The sequence below is a fragment of the Ruditapes philippinarum genome, unplaced genomic scaffold (genome assembly GCF_026571515.1).
Source record: "Ruditapes philippinarum isolate M1 unplaced genomic scaffold, ASM2657151v2 ctg1393_1_1_1_1, whole genome shotgun sequence".
Classification (NCBI taxonomy): domain Eukaryota; kingdom Metazoa; phylum Mollusca; class Bivalvia; order Venerida; family Veneridae; genus Ruditapes; species Ruditapes philippinarum.
The window spans coordinates 140,669-163,861 of record NW_026864718.1 but is presented as its reverse complement, the minus strand read 5'-3'; the positions used below and the strand labels follow the sequence as shown (position 1 = coordinate 163,861).

At 32.0% G+C, this 23,193-nt stretch overlaps 1 protein-coding gene across 1 annotated transcript in view; it reads right to left on the bottom strand.

Moving 5' to 3' along the window:
- LOC132726631 (uncharacterized) overlaps nt 1–23,193 on the bottom strand; it is a 134,826-nt gene that overhangs the window by 102,804 nt on the left and 8,829 nt on the right. Inside the window, exons 8-29 of the mRNA XM_060711976.1 lie at nt 20,975–21,033; nt 20,426–20,547; nt 19,854–19,953; nt 17,523–17,628; nt 16,928–17,102; nt 14,735–14,921; nt 14,341–14,549; nt 13,937–14,040; nt 11,743–11,921; nt 11,205–11,350; nt 10,584–10,760; nt 9,927–10,085; nt 8,269–8,411; nt 7,908–7,978; nt 7,249–7,409; nt 6,768–6,934; nt 5,956–6,142; nt 5,176–5,319; nt 3,548–3,727; nt 2,894–3,041; nt 1,450–1,527; nt 263–417 (exon numbers count right to left, since the gene is read on the bottom strand). Coding sequence (XP_060567959.1) covers nt 263–417; nt 1,450–1,527; nt 2,894–3,041; nt 3,548–3,727; nt 5,176–5,319; nt 5,956–6,142; nt 6,768–6,934; nt 7,249–7,409; nt 7,908–7,978; nt 8,269–8,411; nt 9,927–10,085; nt 10,584–10,760; nt 11,205–11,350; nt 11,743–11,921; nt 13,937–14,040; nt 14,341–14,549; nt 14,735–14,921; nt 16,928–17,102; nt 17,523–17,628; nt 19,854–19,953; nt 20,426–20,547; nt 20,975–21,033 — 3,157 coding nt within the window. The remainder of the gene's footprint in view (nt 1–262; nt 418–1,449; nt 1,528–2,893; nt 3,042–3,547; nt 3,728–5,175; nt 5,320–5,955; nt 6,143–6,767; nt 6,935–7,248; nt 7,410–7,907; nt 7,979–8,268; nt 8,412–9,926; nt 10,086–10,583; nt 10,761–11,204; nt 11,351–11,742; nt 11,922–13,936; nt 14,041–14,340; nt 14,550–14,734; nt 14,922–16,927; nt 17,103–17,522; nt 17,629–19,853; nt 19,954–20,425; nt 20,548–20,974; nt 21,034–23,193) is intronic.

Sequence of the window (23,193 nt, the reverse complement as noted above, 5' to 3'; positions counted from 1 at the left end):
TAAAAGTTTGATTTTTGCAATACAATTTTCAACACTTTGATAAAATGATTCTTTTTTCAATCCAAAATATCAAAGATTTAATGAAGAATTTAAACCTGCTCTTCTGATGTAATATATTATGTCAATTACTACATTGCCAAACATACTTAAAGTGAATAAAAAATTAATAGTAAATATTCTTAATTGCATGTTGTAAAGAAATATGCTTTGCTTGATTGACTCAACTATTAAAGTGAAAAAAAACTTTAACAAATAATCTTACTGTAATATCTTTAATCAATTTTGTCATTTTCTCTGTAGTGTCTTGTAGCTTAAGTTCATCTAGCAGCTGAACTATTGTACCCAACTTTATCCTTCGGATAGAAAACCTTTTCAGAAATTCTTTAATATTTGTCACAAGTATGTTCAATGTGGTATCTGAAGAAGAAAAAAGATTTTTTTTTTTTACTCATTTAATAGGTAAAATCTAAAGCAATAAGGAAACAGACAAGGGCACCAATCCTAACAGTCATATGTCATTCTAAAGAATGAAATCAAATATAAATGTACAAAATATCAGTATGTTTTGTAAAGTTTAATCAGCCAATTAAACTTATATATATGTATAGTCAACAGTGAAACACTCGAGGAAAATTTTTCATACAACATATCAACACAAAACACAATTTTTAAACTGGAAATAACCATTTTTCCCCCATGTTCTGCATTAATCCTTTGCTAAAAAGATCTGATAAATATTAAATACTTCAGACAAAACATCATATTGAAACATTATTCTCACATAACTGCAAATCGGCTCTTACTCGGCAGTAATTAGTGTAGCCGCTATTTCATGAAGAAACCAGTGCTGATATTGAAAATTGTGATTGGCATATTTTAATTAGCCAGGTCAGGTGTTTCTAAAAAGGCTGATAAGAGTGTAGCAATGTGAGGATACATTCAAATTTATTACATAGATAATGCACGTGGAGCTCAGCTCGTGGAGCTCAGCTCGCAGAGACAAATGTGAACACAGTAACTTTTTGATATCCTTTAAACTCTATGAAAAATGTCAATTATTAATTGCTGACTGTTTTATATTTTCTAGAAAAAGTAAGCAAAACATTATTTTGTTTCATATGACAGGAATGTATTGCATTAACAATCCTAGGTATTGTTGAAAACTCATTGTTTTACATGCCAGATTAAGTAATTGGACCCCATCCTTGTTTGTACGTGACTGCTGGGGAAAAATAATGTTATGCTTAATTAAAGAGGTGACACTTTCTATATCTTTATCTGATATCGAGTTGTAAGAGCCGATTTGCAGTTATATGGGTAAGAGTTCGATAAGACTCCCTACGGTTGTCTTAATACGAACTCTTACCCATACAAAGCATCTTGTTAAAGCAACTTGATTCAAAAAGTGTTTCTAAGTTCCTATTGCTAAATTTCATATCTAACACTTACTGAAACTTTCTGCACTAATTAATCTTTTCTTTCTCACAGGTGTTGTAGACATATGACTGTAGATTCCATTTTCATTATCTAGAATAAATAGAAGAGCCAGTTAGATATACCACTACTATTCTTACAAACTGACACATTCTGTTTAGAACAGAAAATATGTCCATCTATATTATACAAATATGGACTTTTTAGCTGTTGAATATGATGTGATATGTACTGAAAAAAATCAATATGGACCGAGGCAATAGCCCAGGTCAATATTAATTTTTCAGTACATATCACATCATATTCAACAGCTAAAAAGTACATATCTTTTTTATTATATAATTTATAGATAGCTTTTATATGGCTTTTCAAATCTGCCATTGCATACGACGGAAATCATTATTTTTCAGCTTGTCTACTTTTCCAAAATGTAAAGAGCAAAAATAGAATATAACTAAAATAGACTAATACACATCTCTCAACGTTTTTTCAGAATAATAACAACAAAATTTGCGTGACGTCACATCAGAGTCTCGCATCTTTGGGGGATTTCAAGAAATCTATTTTTAGGGAAAAAGAATGAATATATATATATTGACCTGTTATTTTTTCCAAAAACCTGCTTGTTAGCCAATCAGGGAAAGGCATTTCAAAGCTATTTATAGATTATATAATAATTCATAATATACTCTTTCACTGGAAATTTAAATGTATCCTATTCAATTTATAAAATAATAATAAAATTGATATAAAATTCAAGTATTCAAGAAAAATCATTTTTAAAGCCACTAGCAAAACTTCAATTCATGAGAAACTGCCACATTTTTAACTAGTAGCAAGCAATGCTATCCCAATCATTGTCATAGGTGTGCAATTATTTTACCTTTATTTATTCTCACGCTTTTAATGCACAAATATGAACTTTATCTTGTAATTAGGGCACAAAGAAAGAGTAATATATAGTACATAGTGCACACAGATTGTGTCTATCTTTTACATTATAAATGCACACAGATTGGTTTTGTCTTGTCCATAGTGTACACAGATGATTTTCTCTTGTACATTACGAACACAGATTATTTTTTTTAATATCTTGTACATAGTCCACACCTTTTTGTTTTATCTTGTACATATTGCACACTTTTTTAATTTATCCCATACATAGTAGACATAGATAAGTTTTATCTAGTAAACAGTGTACACAGATTGGTTTCATCTTGTGCATAGTGCACACAGATTGGCTTTATCTTGTACATAGTACACACAGATAGTTTTATCTTGCACACAGATTGGCTTTATATTGTACATAGGCCACAGACTGGTTTTATCTTGTACAAAGTACAGATTGATATGTTTATCTTGTTCTTATGTAGCTTCTATTTAAAATCAATAGTCATAACAAATATTCATTAAAACACTCAATCCCAATGGGACAACACTGAAATCACATTTCCTGTACCTTTAATAGCTTGTACATCCTGGGCAGGTCTCTTTGATTCATCCATTTCATCCGATGCCAGTGATTCATCAGTCTCAATATAATCTGTTGTGTCCTCCTCTTTCTTACCATCTATACCAACAACGTAACCAACGGCAACCGTTTGAAACTAATTATAAATGACATAGAATTGTTAATTTTATAGTTTGTGGATATTTGCAAATCAAGATTTTGATATATGAATATTGTTTATTTTACACAGAAAGCAAGTTGTGAGGATGGATTGTGATGGACCTCAGAAGGATGTGCTAATTATAATATTATGATCTCAGTGGGTCATAATCAAAATTTAAAATATTCATGTTTTTCGGCACAAGGTTCAAAAATTTTCATTGGCACAATTCAATTACAAACTTCTGTCAATTCGCTAAATGAACTTCAAACTTGAAACAGTATAAAATAGTATTGGCAGGTAAGTCCCTAGCAATGAGCATCAAGTGAATTTGTCCATTTTGAACACTCTAAATTAGAATATAAATGACAAATATTTTGTCTTAAGCAATATTTCTTTACATGATTTTATGATCATTTATCTAAGAAAATGTTTAACTCATTTGTGTCACCAAATTACTAAATATATTTACAAATCATTAAGAACAAATACAATGTACATACTTTATAAACAACTTTGTAGTCATCGCAAATCTGATTCCATCCAGGCGAGTCAAATTGCCGATCCTTGAGATAGCTGCTGGGATCAACAATGCCACCATTTCTCTTCAAGGAAACATGGATATGGTTTGCTCCAGTGCAAGGGGATTGTGTAACATGACCTATAACTTCACCAGCTGCAACCTGGAAAACAATATCAAATTGCATAACTTATTAAACAAATTGTGAGATTCCATTTTTTATGATCTGTTATTACTGGGCATTGTCTTTAAGCTTTACAAGAGGATGGACGACACATGGTAACTAATGGTCAATGCATTACTTGTATTTTAAAGACACAATATATTCTGGAAACAACCATCAAACAAACATAAATTAACCTGATAAAAAAGCAAGATTCATCTCTGATTACAGTCCACTATCGTTATCTCGACATCGCTTTTCTCGATATTTGGTTATCTCGATGAAATTTTGAAAGTCCCGATTTTCTTCCTTCTTTATCTAGATCTATATTGGAAGTATTTGTGTATCTCAATATTTTTATTTCAATATTTTCAGTATCTCGAAGCCCGACAGTAATTTTCACGCTATTATCCTTTCTTTATCTCCACTGATAATTTTTCGTCTCTACCCCACAGAAGTGTTCAAAACACAAACCAGACGACAATCACTTAGAAGCATGTGTCATAATGATGACTATGTTTGTAACAAGTCGAGCTTTGTTTATGAAAGTTTACCTAATTAACGTATTGATTGACTTATGTCATAAATGTGTAAATCTTCAGCTATTTATAAAATATTCGAACACTGTATTAAATTCATTATGACTTTAGGTGTAAATGAAAAAGTGTTCAGTATAGAAACATTATCGTTGCAATATTTTTTTACAACGTCGAAAAAATATCAAACAGGGGTAGATTTATCTCGAGAATGGTCCGATAACCAACCTGGAGGATATCTGGATCAACCCACGCTGAAAACGTATTCATTATAGTGGTGTAGTACTGAGTAAACCTCACTATGTGTTTTTATCAGACTCCCGTATTTCGGCTGGTAAACATCCGCTAATTTAACTTTGTTAAATACAAATGTATATATCGACTTTGGAATATTAAGCTCAAGAAAACAAGACATGGAGATATCATACTTTTAATTTGTTTGACTTAAGGTATGCACATGCCTTTGTAAAAATCAGCTACTGCCTTGTTCAAACCTTATACGTTTATCTCAACATTTCATTATCTCGATATTTTTGGACAGTCCCCATGACTTCGAGATAACGAGAGTCGACTGTACGTAAAATCTATGATAAACGTATCATGTTGATATTGTAAATTTTACTCTTTAAAATAATCATTTTCATTCATTTACAATTTATTTGAAGCTCCTTAATGGAGAAACTAGATTCTACCTATAAAAGTTGCTCAAATTCTTTTGAGTTTACCAATGCTGTTGTTACATGGAAAAAACATAATTGTGAGCCGAGTAACTATACTACTGAAACAAACGATCTCTAGGTTGACAGGTTAACTTTTATCATAGTTCTACTGTTTCCTTTTAATATGTTCAAAATAATTTACACCTAATATTTGACAAATTAAATATATCACCATAAATATTTAGAGATATACCTGTGTCATATCTTGGACATGGTCTGATAGCCTTAAATTTGTTATAGTGAGCTCAGATCCTTCAGGTAAATCGTCACTGTCAATAATGGTTATCTCATTGCTCCTGCCAGATATCTTCACAGTTCCAGCAACAGGAGATACCAGCTTTATTTTGATGAAAAATAAATTAACATTTCCATTCATCACTATGAATAAAATTAATTTTATTACAATAAAAATATGTCATCAGTCACCATGAATAAAGAAAAGAAATATTATATCTGCGGCCTATCTGAATCAATATAATTTAGATATAATTTGAATATATTCAAGTCAATTTTGTCAATGGTTACATACATATATTATCATTTTGTAAACTGCCACAATCTTTAAACTGGAAATGACAAAATAAAATGTATATTAAAAAAGATCTCAAATACATCAGATACTGCAAAATCATCATCATTCGTGGAGCACTTTTTTTTTGTGGTTTTGGGGGATAGATCAATTCACAAATTCAAGAGCCAACAAAATATGATTTTGTCTGTTGTATGAATATTTTATTACATTGTACATGAATTTGTTTGCAAAAACAGACAATCCACAAATTTAAGAAACCTTGAAATTAACATTTTTTGACAGATCCAAAAAATGCCCTCAAAATTACGTGAATTCACAGTACCCCATTTCAGCTAGCTGAGCTAGCAAAATAATACTTGTAGAAAAGGTTTCTTCTTCTACCGTCTACTACAAATTTAACTTCAATAATTCATTCTTAGCATTATACATGGCAAGTCTCACCTCTTGTCCTTCAGCAGCTAAAATATCAATCCCCGGTTGGTCATATTCTACATTGCCTCCACCAAGAGACGATTGGTAAAATCCATTCCCAGTGCAATCAGCTCCACTTTCTCTTCTTATTTGAGGAAAGTCTCTATCAAACTTGTGCCCAAACATGGAATTAACGAGCGATTTGCCAATTTTAAACCTACAATAACAAATGACTTTGTACAGTGTTTCTGTATTTTTTTATGGTTAAAAGTCTTAATTTAAGGTTAACTAGCCAAATGTTTCATACACATCAGAATACAAAAATATTTCTTTGCAACCTATTGCTAGACATTTTGAAATTGAATCAAAATAACTTGATGATCATCTTTTTCAACATCATACTGATCTTTATTTCCTATTCATAAGTTACAATAGTTATAATATAAATGGCTTTATGAAACAATATAAACAAATCATCATGCTAACAACATACTAAAAGCTATACACAGGGCATATCATCATTAACATGAGAAGTCCAAACTTTACATGCTTGAAATTAAAATGCTGAACACTCATTTAGCCATTTTATGTTAAGTGAGAAATAATTTTTATATGGATGCACATTTGCTAATATATCTGAACATTATACATTTTCATAGTTTGATTAGAAACTTAAAGTTGATACCAGAGAGGTATAGGTAATGGAACTGACCTATTTATGTCTAAATCTGAAGTTTACACTTTAAAAGTTACTTGACAAACGTTATTAAATACAGATGTATAAATGACACAAATGTGTATATGCTTGCATTTTCTGTGATCTTAAAATGTAAAATACAAACCCAGACTTTAAGAGAGCGTATGCCTTTTTTATATCATCAAACACCTCAATGATGTTAACAAAGGCTTCCATGTATCTTCCTTCTAGCTCTTTCAATTGGTGCAGAGGATTTAAAAGTTCTTGAATTTCAGCCTCTATTTGAGATTTGATATTCTCTTTAACTGTGTTCTGTAATAGAGTAATTTATTATCTATTTCATCCACAAACACTTCTATATCCTATCTCTGAACTCAAAAATTTATATTGAAAAAACTAAGCACTATGGTAATGGCAATTCAAATTAATTGTACTAGTTACTTAAATATACATTAATTTTAATACAGTCAAACCTGTAAACAAAAGCCTCCCAAAGCAAAGAACAAACATGAACTTTATAGACAAGCGGTTTCTATGAAGAGTGGGTGTTATTTAAAAGATGGTCTTTATTCGGACGTGGTCTTTTTACACAGGATTAACTGTAATAACAGAAAGTGTATACATACTATAGTCATTTTACCACCAGTGAGTTTGTCAATTGGATCATTTTCTAAAACTTCAGTTACCCACTCCCTGCCTTCAGTTTGCACTGCCACAAGTGCATCTTCATACAGCTGTTGAATATAAATTGTCTTATCTTGTAGATTCATCCAATAGGGCTCTAATCCTGAAGATTTATCAATTTCAAAGTATATAATGGTGTACTTAATATATAACTACGTGTTGGTAAGAACTGTTATTTTAAGAGAATTTATTTGTATGTTTTTTTCTAAATTCTTTTAATATTTGATTAATTAAATGATGTTTTACATGCCCAAGACTATCGATTAAAACATTATCATTTAAGCTTGACTATTGTGAAAGCTTGCAGCTTATTTGAACCACTATGAAGTCCACTTCCTGGAACTAATCAGTACTGGTCTCATATTAGAAAACAAAGTCTCTACCCCAGTTTGGCTTGAATGCTAAGAGGGCCAAGCAGGCACCTTACCATCTAGGCCACTACTCTCCTTGATGGTAGTTATTTTAGTGCAAGGGGAAGAAGAGTATATAAATCATTACCTCTTTTAGACAAAAGTTTAGTAATTTTGTATCTTCATTCAAAGATGAGTATCTATTACCTGTTTTCAAAGAAGAAAGAGAAGTTAAGTGAGCCTTGACTTACCATCAGTAACAAATGTATGTTTCATTATATTTTCTTTTAATGTTTCCACTTGTTTCACACTTGTATAAATTCTGTGAAAAAAATAAAATAAATTTGAGAAATAAACAGTGTTAGGATGAACAGTATGGCTGCCTTACATCAAAATACAAAATATAGAAATTTAAATGATGTTACTACTGAATTAATTTTGTAAAATGGATTTGAAACGGTTTTAATTTGATTTGATCTGCACATTAAGATTGCATTCATATTAATATCAAAATTGAGCTTCTGACAATAGTTTGTTTATACAGTCCACATAAATGTGCAAGCTAGCCTGGTTTAAGACCTGTAATTATTTTCCATTAGAGCTCAAACTTACACTAATACACCTTTGCCAATATCTGCCAATGCTGTTTTTGGATCTTTAAAGATTTTCATAAACGCCCGGAGTATCATCTGTGCCGATTCAAATATCATCTCAGCAGCTTGTGGAATGATTATCTTAACTCCTTCTACAATTGACTGCAAGAAAATGTGTGTGTGTTAGCCGACATGTATTAGCTACTGTTACATTAAAAATTTAATCAGATATAAGATTTGTGTGACTATAACTGGTGGTAAAAGACACTGAACAACACTTTTCAGTCACTGGTTATGCCTAGGTCACAAATAAAACAGGCGCCGTCAGATTAAACGATTTTTATAAAATCGGCAGATTTTTTGATGTCGTGGACGCCGGGCGATTTTAAATCTGATACCTTGCGTGGTCATGAATGAAACAGTCGTCGGGCGATTTTTGGCGAATGGATTTTACAGAAAGAATTGAACGGATCGGGCGGTCGCCGCCCGATGTCTGTACGGCGCCTTTGCGATTTAAAAGTGAATCGGACGGTTGCCGCGCGGGCGCCGGGCGACAATGACTTTACATTTAATGACATACTTCAGCCAGTTGTAATTATGCCAGCAAAGAAGTCAGCTGCCAAAGCCAAGGGGAAGGCCAAGGAGATGGTCCGTGTTGTTGACACCGAGTCACCACGGCCAGTATCGAGGCCGTAGAAGGCGAAAATCAATCAGACATTCGCATGGACATTGAAGAAAAAAATCATGTTTACTAGTATTCAAAAGAATTCACAAATATAATTTTGAGGCAATTACAACTTCTTCAAGCTGAAATTACAACAAACATAAGCAGCCCGGTCGCCGGATGACAAAACGATGACCGCTAGGTGCCTGTACATGAATCGTCCGGGTACCGCGCGATAATCGTTTGACTACTTGTCTCTATTCAGGCACCGGGCGGGGCCCGGCCGATGTCCGCCCGGACGCCTTTTAAATCAGACGGTGTTTTAGTAGAAAAAGAAATCGCCCGATCAAAAAATCATCGCGATGTCCGCTCGATGATATTTATACTCAGTGACCCCAAAAATTATCGTCCGGCCGCCGTTAGCTTTTAAGTATTACTTAAAACTCTAAGGCGCCAGATGAGCAAAATTTTCAGCTGCTGCCGTCCGATAGTCACTGCCGCCGGACGGACGCCGGCCGATATTGCGATTTTTTGGAGAAACAGACGCCGCCCAGCGTCATTTTCTTATTTGTGACCTAGGTTTTAGAACAAAAAATTTCTGAAGAATGAAGAGACCCATTGTCCTTGTTGAGGTATATTTCCATAGAGTTAATGGGCGATATCTAACCATTGTCAACAAAAAAGAAATAGGTTACTGAAAATTTATTTCAATAATGAACTAAAATCACTTACATATTTATAACAAACGTTTTTATATAATTAACATGTGCATTTTGAAAAAAGTTGATTTTTGATTTGCTACAGAATAACCACTTAATGTTCCAATGAACTACATAAATTTCTAGCTCAGAAAAAAACGTATTTCAGACATGGATGACCTTAAAGATTGGGTGTACACAAGAACTAATATAAAGATTTATCATTTTCAGTCTCAAAAATTGAACTTTAAATCTAAACAGATGTAAAGAAATACTAAAATAAATACATGTATAGATAAAAATAAAAAAACCAACATTGTAAAATGTCATAACATCCTCTTCAACTTCTTCATAAAGGTTGGTAACTGCGTCCATAAATCTTTTCACTTTCTTGACAAATGGAGGAAGATTTTCCAGTGCGATACTCTCTATCGTTTCAAAAATCTCTCTGATTCTACTACCAAGAGCTTTAACCTGCAAAACAATGGTGTGTGTATGTAAATGTTACATAATTATGAACAACTTAGTTTGACATTTTATATATTATAAATATCTTGATATAATTCTAGTTTGTTTCATAATTATTTGCATCAACATAGCAATTTTTCTGATACTGCTCAGAAGATACAGCATGCTTGAAGCTTTCACTAGTGGGAGAACACAGTAGAATGCCCCTCTCTGTATTATTTGAAGAACACAAACAAGAAAGCTAAATGAAAGCATAAACCTTCTAAGGAAAGTTTGATGTACATAATGAGCATAAAATATTGAATCAAACATATATTTACTCATCTTAACAAAACTAAGTACTGAATGAATGGAATTTTAATATACTTTCTTAACTCATTCATACAATTACTCAAACTAATTCATACAAATATATTGAAATGACTTTGAAATGACAGGTCGACTTAAGGTGTTGCATATATCTGGAGAAAAAAACAACAACAAATACAAGACATGAAAACCCACCTTCTCTGGCAGTTCTTCCACAGATGTAACAAACTCATCAACTATATCTTTAAGTGAGAAATCATCATCTAAAATAGCCTTAAATGCTTCTACACCGTCTTTTACACTCTGGACTATTTTACGAACAATGGTCCTGAAATCTCTGACAATTCTGATCAGACGCTGTAAGTCTCCCTCCTTAAAAGATAAAATTGGTATTATTTAGATAAAATGATTTCCCACCAGAATAAAATAATGGTCAAGAAAAGAGTGAGTGGCTGTTTACAGGACAGTTTGCAAATTTCCATACTGCTTTTTTTTTAAAAAAAGGTAGACCAGTCTGGCCTATATCATTCATCATTTTCAGGAAAATTTCAAAATATGTGCTGATTGAATAGCAAACAGTGCATTTCATGATCATAAGAGTCAAGCACTTCCATCAAGTGAGCATGCAAAAATACCCTTTGATTGCAAATTTCAACTCACTCCATCATTACTAAAAAGTTATACCAGTATGATAGTTTTTTTTCAGCAAAAGACTATGAATTTCATTGTGCAGTATTATTTTTTAACAAAGCTATTCAAATATCATGATCTGGTAATGAAATGCTTGCCACATAGAAATTTTGTAAATCTGTATACCTGAACAATATTGATTCCATAATTTGCACTCCCTTTAAAACACAATCTGGCAGAGTAGAAATCTAGATTTATATTGATTAATCCGAAGTGAATTTTAGAGTAGACCTCATCATGTACTCTTATATCAACTCTACCTTTCAATAATGCTGTAAAATAGAAAAAAAAATCATTTTTCTACTTTGAAGAAAAACAACAAGAAAAAACATTAAATAAAAAAGCTTTTCCTAAATAGAGTAAAAAAGTATGGACAAAATGCTCAGTTTGTTTCTGTAACATACCAGCACAAATACATTTAATTATAATGCCTATAGACCAGTACAAAATCTGCTATTCTGAGGAACACTAGGAAAAAGCTTAATTTTTCACATCATTTGAAACAGTGGCCGATGACAAAATAATTAACTAAATATATTGTTTCAAACAACATCCATAATGTTCTCCCTGATTAACCAACCAGCAAGCATCAAATATTTATTTCTTTGTTCCCAAATACTTGCAAAAAAGATATAACTGATAAATCTCTTTTTCATATACATACACAACTCCATGTCTAACATGTTTTCCATCAATACACCAAATGATGCGCCAATGCTCCTCGAGCCAACTTGTTTCATCCAGTCTACACCAGGTGCTTGAAGCTTAAACTTGAACTTCTTGTCGAAAATTGATCGTTTCTGAATATTGCTGTTTTCACTTCCGTCAAGTTCTTTGCTTCCACTAAATAAATATAGGAGGGTAGTTTTTTTTAAAAAAAAGAAGATTTTTTAAGTGTCTGCAATTACTATCACAAGCATCATTTATTTATAATTAAAGCTCTAAATGTACTTAATACTTCCCATCCTTATTATAGTAAATGGACTTTTCCATCTTTCAAACGGACATAACTATTATGAATTAGAGAGAAATATTTATTCCCTGCGGGACGGAGCCCGCAGGGTATTGGTACGGGTTTAATTTTTGAGGCATGGAGGAGCACATGACCTGTTTTTGGTACATGGAGGAGCATGTGATCTGTAACCAGTACATGATTGGTTAATTGACCTTTTCGAAAACCTAGCCAACTACCATTTGTCGGTACTCTACAGATTTACCTCTAAGAAATTAATCTGAATTACACCTAATCAAGAAAGTAACACTATTACGTGATATTTCTTATTTTCTAAAATAGTTTTACCGTTTAAGGTGGTAAAACTTGCATGATGTGTTTGAAAATTTTACAAACAATCACTTGTTTATAGTGAAAACCTACAAAATTAAAACATTTGTAGTGGCATCTGCCATAATAAATAGAATTATTTTCTTCGTAAACTTGTGTGTTTACTTTTTTTTGCACCGAATTATTCATACACTGGTATCTAATCATTTTCTTAAACAGAAATAATTGTTTTATTTTCGACCTTCTCCTGTCTCAGGTCTTCAACGGTCACCAGTCTCCAAAGACCTTCTTATATTGATCGATTATTGTCAACTATATTCCTAATACAAATGCTTATTTCTTTTTCTTTTCTTTCCCAAACAATGTAGAAAATAGTTAAACAAAATATCTTTAAATCATTAAAAATGTTTCATGCAGGAAACCATTTTACTTGTGCTGACTGATTGAAAAGAGAACAGAGCAGACCATAATCATAAATTAATCTTGATCTGCATGGGTATATTCAGTTGCCACCAGCTGACTAAGGGTTGAAATGAATCAATAAATTATTTAATATGCATTTTATTTCGATGCCAGAATTACAACGCACTGTGGCCTGTGGGGCAGGATGGGAAACTAAAAGATTTACAGTAATCAATGTATTTATTCAGGGCACTAGACACCTTTTGGGGACAGGTACCCAAACCCTAAGAAAGGGGAATTTTGCATCGTTTTAAGGCAAAATTCGAAACTTTATGTTATGATGTACATGTATTTAGTGTATTTTTATCACATTTAGTCATTTCAATATTTCCTACCATTGGTTTCAATAGTTTGTAATTTTCCTACCATTGAAATCAATTATAGCTACAGGGCTCTCGTTAGCATTTTGAGACTGGGGCCAGGGTCCATGCAGAGGGGGAATTTTGCATGATTTTCAAATATTTTTCATTTAAAGGGAATTTTTTATTTTTTCGGTAAGACTTGAAATAGTGCGACATGTTGGAATGCTAAAAACTGTCCGGAACATTTTATTTATATATACATACTAATTTTCGATAGCCGTTCCCAGAATACGTACTAATGTCTGGTTGCCAGTCATGGAATACATACTAATTTCTGATTGCCGTCCGCAAAATACGTACCTATTTCCGGTTGCTGTTCGCAAAATATATATTCGCTGATCGGCATTTTCTATGCCTGTTAAATATTAATTTCCAGGGATTTCAAGGGGGATTTTTTTTCGGTTTTAGGGGAAAAAACATACTTTTTTGGTGGTGGAATGGGTCTGATATTCGGCCCCAAATTTTATCAAACGACAGCCCTGAGCTAGAATGTTTTTTTTAATTTAGACTAACAAATCAAACAAATTACTTTAAGTTAATATATTTTAGAATTTGGAGATAATTTTTTCTGAGATAGGGGAAAAATACTTATGGCTTTGAGAGGGGAATAGTACCCATACTCGCCCCAAAAACTACCAAACGTGTGCCCTGTTATTGGATAAAACTGCTGATAATATTTATCTAAATAATTTTACAATCTAACAGTCACATACATTGTGTTTTAATATAATTTGATACAATATAATAACAACCTGTCTCTTTTGGCAAGGGGATGGGCTAAATACTGCAGCATAGCTTCATATCTAACACTTTCTTCTTCATCATTTAGTGCTACCTTCTCAAGTTCATGCAATACCTAGTGTTAGAGAAAGGTTGGAAAAATTAATTTAATAACCATGTAACAGAAAGACTGGTTTAAATCAACTTTATTACTATAGTTTATATATTAGAAGACAGTTACTTAACAAGGGTTAAGTGCTTTCTTGTTTGCAAATAATAATGAAAATAATTAATTGGTTCATGCCTGTATATGCAAATCATATGTACCACAAGTCTGACCAATAGAAACTAGATTGACTCTGGTATTTCTTCATAACTGATATCAAGCATTCACTGACATCAAAATTGAGTGTAACACACTATGTCAAGTACTTACACTTTCTTCATGAAAACTTCGTAAAGCATGAATTCCAGTTCGCTTAACCCACTGGGAGTTACTCGAATTTATGTGAGAAATAATATACTCAGAGCTTGACCTCAGTCCAGCATTCCCAATGGAATCAAGGAGAACTACTTTGCTCAAATCATGTTCTAGAATTTCTTGTTCTGTCATTAAAGATCTTGTCTGTCTGAATAACCAAGGATCTGAAAAATGTTAAAGAAATTATCTTTTCTTTCCTTCCTCTGAAACACATTGACAAGAACCAAAATTATTAAAATATTGATATTAAATCTGTTTAAGCTGAAGTAAACACACATTATTAAAATTTACATATTTAAAACATAATTTTCATTTTTTTCTTCAGTTTTTGGTATCCAAGTCAACATACCATGAATTCCTAATTCCATGTGAAGAGTGTTGATATGTTTTTCTGCCTTTTCCTCTTCACCATGTTTGTTGAGAAGTTTAATTTGGCTTCCATATGTGAGGCATGTACTATGTCTGGCAGCCTCAGAGAGAACTTGTCCTTTATATGTTCCAGTAATACACAAGTCGCGCAACGTTTCCACTAAATCCTGGAAATAAAATTTATTAACATTTACAAAATGAGCACAAAATTAAAACACTACAGGTTTATTGAAGTTTAGTAATGAAATTTTACAATGATACTAAACAGAGATTAATTCATAAGGCAGCAATAAATCTAAAAAATATAGGAACTGAGCAAACCTAATAATCTTTTTTTGTTTTAATACTGAATATATTAAGGCTGTAGCATTTAAACAATATATGAGCCGCGCCATGACAAAACCAATATAGTGTGTTTGTGACCAGTATGGATCCAGACCTTAGCCTGCCCATCCGTGCAGTCTGATCAGGATCTATGATGCTTGCTATTACTTTCTCTACTTGTAATTGTGATTGTAAGAGAACATCATCGATCCTGATCAGACTGCATGGATACGCAGGCTGGTCTGCATCCATGCTGACCGCAAACTCATTATGTTGGTTTTGGCGTGGTGCGACTCATTTATAGTACCATTTACTTTAAAATGTAATCACCAGTTGAAAATTAAGCCATTGTTTTTTGTTGTTAATTTTTGTGTTTGTTTTGATGGATTCTTAGTCAAAATAACAGTATAATATGTGCAAAAAAAAAATAATTCTTTTGGTGGGATATAAACTTTTCCTTCAGTGTTTTTCTTTATGATGAAGTAAAAAAAGGGGAGATAAATTCTGCAATATTGAATTGCTTTCAATGTCTTCATTTTATAATTATAAGCAATAAGTGTCCAAAAAAAATGCATATGTGATTGCATTCCCCTAAATTACTTTGTCCTGAATATTCTTGTGTCTTTTAACCAGCACGCGAATTACTAAATCAAGTCAGACAAGTAAAAGTAATTACCATTATAATGAGAATAAAGGGAAAGAATGTCTCAAAAGAACTATCAGATTTAAAAAACAATGGACTGTCTGGTATAATCTAGTATTGAACTTAAGTAGACGTAATAATTACTTAAACAACTTTAAAAAAAGCTAATTATGAATCATTACTTTAAAAAGGCAATGTTTTTCTATTTAAAAACACGGAAGTATTTAACAAAATATATACTAATTAACATTTCAAAATGTAACCAGAGAGTGAAAAGAAAGTTATAATTGTATGCCATTATCTTTAAGTCTTTTTTGGATAATTCTGTTCACCACAAGGAAGTCTTTACAAAAATATATACACATATCTGATATATAAATTTGAATTATCTTTAACTTAAAATTCTTTGATATAATTAGTCGATGACAACTTTGTATAATTGTTCATAATGAATATAAGTTAACAAACAACCATCAAAATAAGGGAACAAAAGCATTCTGATTTATATTTTTAATGCAAGAAATTAAAATCTGTATGAATAATACCAGACTGTAATATCTCTTTCATCATGGAGACATTGACAGGTTAATGTGTAGGTGTATTTTATTTGCACAAAATCTGACCGCATTGTAATTCCTTATTTGTTATTATATTGCTATTCATATCATCTTGTGGTAGGTAGTAAATCAATTCAATAATTTTTTTAACCCTTAAACCTGCTAATTTTGTTCAATGTACAATCTGTTAATATTTTGTTATATATAAAATCTTTGCTTGTAACTATATATATATGTACATTTTGATATGGAAGACTGGGCTAATCGCCTAACCATGTTGCCTCTTTAAATTAAGGCATTATTGCCCCCTATTTTTTAATCTGGACAACCAATTTTCAGTTTAAGGGGGACTTTCATTTCTTAAATATATACAAAAATTGATCTACTAACAATATTTATAGAGCCTGTTCAGACTTCACCGTTAGATACGCAGGCTGACCGGACTCTATACTGGTGTCAAGGACTTAAAACAGTAAGGCAGCATGTTACAGATTAAAAACAAATCTACTATGGTACAAATTGTTTATAAGGCTGTTAAAATCATTTGAGAGTGAAGAATCTAGTTTTATACTTTGCATTACATATTAAGCATCTTGTAAAAACCTAGATCATATATATCATAAATATAAAACAAAATATATTGTCTTACTTGTAACGGTTCCATATCCATGGCAACAATTGCTAACAATGCCCTTTGATAAAGTTGACCTTTCTTTGATGGATTTCTTATGACATTGTTCAAGAGAAGGCTTTGAGCTTTGTGACTTTGTACAGCTCCTAATGCATCTATGAAATTCAATCTATCACTAAAGTGAACTTTTTTACTGAAAATAAGATGGTATAGTTCATTGTAACAAGTTGTTTTTCAAACATTCTACCCTTCAAAAATTAAACAGGAATGACTGGAACTTTTTAAGTAAAAAAATAACCTTCAGTGTTATCACTTTTAATAAAAAGATTTTTTTAAAGGTTCCAAATTAACTGTTTGAAGATGCCAAGTTCAACATGTGTACTTGTACAGCTAGAAGCTACATATGAAATTTTAACAAAAGTGCTTCAGGTTGATTCTGAAACATCAAACATCAAATTTCATTAAACCTACTGAGACTTTTCATGGATAGAATAATTCATGCATTAGAATGTACAACAAACTTGACACCAAAACATCCACTATTTCATTAAAATAAAGAACAAAGTAATGTTATGTTTTTTGACAATACAAAAGAAATGCAAAATTTTCTTACCCGTCTTGTACAAGGTAGACTTTTGCCAGAGTCTCAAGTGTCTGATCAGGGAGTCTTTTAAGGTTATAGACTAGCTGTTGAAAGCATGCTATCAGTTCAGTTGACCCTAAGAAAAAATAATAATATGATAATTGATAACTGACAGACCCCTGCAGTGACCTTTTATTTGAATAACAATAGATTTAACCACAAACATGGACATGTGCACTTTTGTTAACAAATAGGTTGTGTGCTGAAATGCTTATCGTATCATCAATCTCATAATTAGAATTAGAAGGGTCACAAACAATCTAAGCATTGAAACAGCAACATCCAGGGCCCTCAATCCAATTTGGGGGAAGCGGGTCGCTACCCTCAGCAGGGGGAATTTTAGTGTATGGGGGGAATTTTCCTCTTTTTTTCATGATCAAATAACAAATAAACTTATTTAAATATCAGCTGTTTTTTTATTTACACGCATACTATTTTTTTAAAAATCCCAAATAGGTTACACTAAACTGTTCAGAAGTGATTGATAAGATTTGAAGAAAAGTTTTTTTAACACCTTACACCATCAGATCTTTATGCTGCTTAGCTTTCTTTATGATTCACCCCCCCCCCCCCCCAATAAAAAAATAAAAAATAAAATAAAAATAAGCATTGTGAAACACATTCAGACAAATGTCTCCATTTCCACTAATATGAACAATACATAAACCTAAAGTAAATTCTATTCATAAACAACATTTTTAGTGTTCTAACACACCTTTTACTAAGACAAAGCTTCCTTTTCTTGACTTTGTATAACATTCGTAAAAATCGGCATCGCGAAAATATGTGACAAATGAAAATTTGTTTGTTTTCTGTTTACACATCCACAATTCTAGTTGTTTCCGATGTAAATTTATATAAAATTAAATTGATTGTTTATTATAAGATTGTTTTTTCATCAGTTATTTAATAAAGTATCATGAAAAAAAAACTTACAAGTTTGTAATTTACGGCAAAATTACCCTGGTTGATGTAACATTTTGAAGACAAAAAAATGATTTCATGAATAAACAATTTTGAAATAAATTGTTGACGGGAATTGTGATTTTTTTCTGCATATTTCTGTTGAAATTTTAGCATTTTTACAGGATGAAAGGCCAATATGTGACCGTAGATTTTGAGGGGAAAAACAAACGGAAACGTGCAGACATGTACTGTACGATATTCCGCTTACAAAATAGACGTCAAATAGATTGATTTTAATTTTCAAAAACAACATTAGTTTTCATTTATCTCTTTAACACTTTATATGTTTTGAGGGGGAATTTTTACCTCTGTTAGGGGGAAAAAAACATACTATTTTGGTGGGGGACTGCGGCCGAATATCGGCCGCAGATTTGGTTGATCGAGGGCCCTGAACATCATATACAACATTTTAAATTTTATGGCATCTTTGAGATACTACATTGATGACATAGATTTGGAAGGAATGTAGATAAAAAAGGGGGTTTTCTCCCTCTGAGCACACTGACAAACTTCATATTGAAAGTGGCAAAAATTCATAAGGTTGATATTGAAATCTTGTAAAGTAGCAATAAAGCTGGTCCAAATTCTAAGTAGAGCAAGTGAATAACATTAATTCAGCAGGAAAAACATTAAAAGTTGATAAAGATATTAATAAACATTAAATAGTCTTCAGCATGGTTCAAAATAGTTTATTTATCTATTGGTTTCAATCAACTAGGAATATATAACCAGACTGAATAATTAAACATTTATAATCAAACTACTAAATCTTATTATTTACAACAGTTACTCTTCTTTTCATAGATGATTACTCAAAATCCATTGTAGTCAATATTATACAGGGTTCATACAGATCTCCAATGCCAAAATTCAAGGACTTTTTAAGCACTATTTAAGCATGTTTTCCCATTTTTCAAGCACATTTGTTGCACATATACCGACACAATTTTCAATCGAAGATGGGTTGTTTATTTCCCATTTTTTGTTGAATACACATTTTCTGACCACAATTTTAAGTAATTTATAGAAGAACAAGAAAGGGTCATCAAATACAGATTAGTTCAAAACAACTGCAATTTGCCCACTTACCTTGAGTAAACATTTTATTGATTTTGATACTAAATTGGATCATTTTCTTTTTACTTTGTTAATTTTTATCGAAACTATGTTATTCTGTGTTTCAAATTTTCAAGCACATTTTCAGCATATTTAAGCACTTTTTAAGCACTTTTCAAGAGAGTAATCAAATTCAAGGACTTTTAAGCACTTTTTAAGAAAGGGACTCAAATTTAAGCACTTTTTAAGACTGTACGAACCCTGATATAGACCATTTACCTTCTGGAGGAGCATTTCTGATACAGGTCATGTTCCCTTGGATAAATGTCATCGCCATTTGAATGTCTTCTTCTCTTGTGTATTGGGGGTCAGAAATTGGCTTAAAAAAACAAAAGAAAATCTTTAAAACTTGCTTCCAAACATGGCCACACATTAATAACAAATGAAAGTAATGAACAGATATTGTTACTATCACTTTACCCACAATTAATACCTGTATTTTCGTTAATTTTAGCCAAATTGTACTTGCAAACAAACAGAAATACCTACATAAGTAAACTTATCTAAACTAGAAAATACATTTGCCCTGCTACTAAAACACCCTCTGAAAAAAGACCACAAATATAGAAATATCTGTCTTTAAAGACCAATAAATGAGTATTTCATTTGAACTATCTACGTTAAAACTAACACGTTTAGATATTAAAGTCACTTGTTAGCAAAGGATATAAAAGACAGGACTTAATAATAATAAATTTACGTGTACTAATGATTAGATAGGGAATATCAAATTTGCCATTGCTTTTTTTATAGGTTATACAAACTTTCATATGCAATGATGTAAATCATACCTGATAAACAGGTTCAATGGATCCCTTGAGAAGATTTGTTGGTTTCTGTAACTTTTTATCAAATACCTGTTTACCAGTAAACTGAAGGACATCATGTGATGTTGCCTGAATTGTTGGCATGTCTGTTAAAATAAAATAAAGGAAAACATCTGTATTTTAATCATATAAAATACCAATGTACATCCTTTATTCAACTGTGAAAAATTTTATATCCATGTTTTCTCTTCTTACAAGTAGCAATTATCATTTTCATTTCATGCCACTTGATAATTATTTTTGACAATATCTTAAAATATTAAATATCATTTAGGTGAAACTAACCATAATTAAGAATGGCTGAGTTGGGTTAATTATTTTTTTTTTTTCATTATAACAGGCCACTTTCTTCTACATTATACAAATGTGTTCATTGAATGAATAAGACATTTGTATATATGTTTGTTCAAAACTTTTAATGTTTTGAATGTTTAGTCCTGGTAAGTAATAATCACAGTATGAAAATATATAAAGCCCATTCTTGCCTATACTATATACATGTAATATTCTTACCAGTATCACTGAATTCTGGGTCTGCCATTGCATACTTTGAACCATATAATGGATCAGGCCTAAAAAAGGTAATTTCAGACAATACACCACAATCTTACAAGAATATCTTTGTAATGCTTAGCAACATCAATTGTGACATGTATATACATGTATTTCTTAACATTGTCTTAAGGACTGTGGAAATGAATGAATCAATAAATATCAACTTATTCAGGGTAATTTTGTATTCAATCTCAACCTGCTCTTTCCTATTACCTATATGAGGCGTCAGTGGGCAAGTGGTTAAGGTCATTGGCTTCAAACCACTTGCCCCTCACCACTGTGGGTTTGAATCCTGACAGGGACTTTGGATTCTTTCATGTGAGGAAGCTATCCAGCTAGCTTACAGAACGTCTGTGGTTCTACTCAGGTGCTAATTTGTGCCTGAAATAATGCACAGAAGGGCACCAGCTGAGGTCTTCCTTTACCAGTAAAGCTGGGACGTCGCCATATGACCTATATTGTGTCGGTGAGAGGTAAAACCCAAACAAATCTATTACCTATCTTAGATTACAGTACTGGACACGCGAAACCCGCACAATTCGCGTATTCGCGGCGAACTCTCATGCTTTATAACGCGAGCGAATTCGCGGCAACTTGAGACAATCGCCGCGAATTCAACTCGCGGCGATTTTGCCGTGAACATTTGCCGCGATTCGCGGGGAATAATACATGTTCATTTGTATAATAAATGTAGATCTATTTATAAGTGTAGTCTGTGAACTTGAAACCAGATATACATGTACAAGTACGAAAATTAATTAGTAGATCTACATGAAGTTGTATCAAGAAAATCTTGTAATTTGCTAAAATGCCTTTCTCTATTTATCTTTGATGCCAACAGCAAATATAAATAACCACGGCGAAATCAAATAGCACCGTTAAAAACTTTCCGTGAATGGCGGAATCATGACCTCAATGTATATAATGCGACGCAGTACAAGTATGCGGCTCCATCTGCAGGTAAATAGTGTGAATGTACACGTGTAAAAACTATTTTTAGGGGGGGGGTACATATTGAGTTTAAAGTAGAGATATAAATATAATATATGTGTAAAAAGATATTTAGTTACATAAAAAGATACATAATTGATACGACATTAAACTTGTTCATTTCTAAATGTAGTTGATCACCGGGACATTTCGTTCTCTCGGGTGATCATTACTCAATTTATTACACGTTTGTAAAAAATAACACACGCAAGATTTGTCTGCTATAATTTCTGAATGGCGGATATTTGCACCCCTGTTTTTAAAAATGTTAAAATATTTAATTGTTAGTTACCGAAAATTATCGCCGATTGTTGAAATTCCATAGCGCTAAAAGACACAAAAACACTCGCGCAAAAAGAAGCATCCATAAATAAAAGGAATATAATGTTTCCATTGTTAAATAATAAATACAAAATTTACACACGAAATGACCTCTGACAAATGACTGGTCGGCTCTTCTGAAGAATCTGTGAATCTTTGATGTTTACACACCTGTAGTTTGTTGCCGAATCATCAAAGAAATGCCGACACTCGATTGACTTTCACCTCTTTTTTTATATATCAGAAAAAAAACTGTCATTTTCTTTTTGTCAAGGAATGATTACACATGTTTAATTATTGCTCAAGTAAAAAAAATGTTGGATATTGATTGTGTCAATTATTGACATATTATTAATCGTAAGTGCATTTTGATTGTGATATTTTATTTACATTTTAATGATCTTGAAGATATTGTGCAATACTTGTGTCTGCTATCAAAAACAATAATGCATATGAAAGGATATTTTTTTCGGTCAATTTTATGACCACGCTTCTACCAGAAATGTTTTATTGCATGGGCTTATAGTATTTAATCAGTGTCGTCAGTCATAAACAAACGAACATGTACCCCAAAGCACATTAAAATTACCACATGGTAAACTAGTGACCATATAAATGCTTTACAAATATTCATTAATTTGAAAAAAAAATATTAATCCCGTTTCCACACCTTAATTTGATACGTGCTATTATTAGTTAATTCAACTTAATTGCCGCGCGCATGCAGTACTGCGTGACGTAAGGTTATTATCCTTCCCTGGTTGGTCGCTATTTATGTAAATACTTTAAATAGTAACACCCTAATTTTATGCACAGAATGCCCTCATGAATGATCACTCGTTACTTTACATATTAAATGTATGATT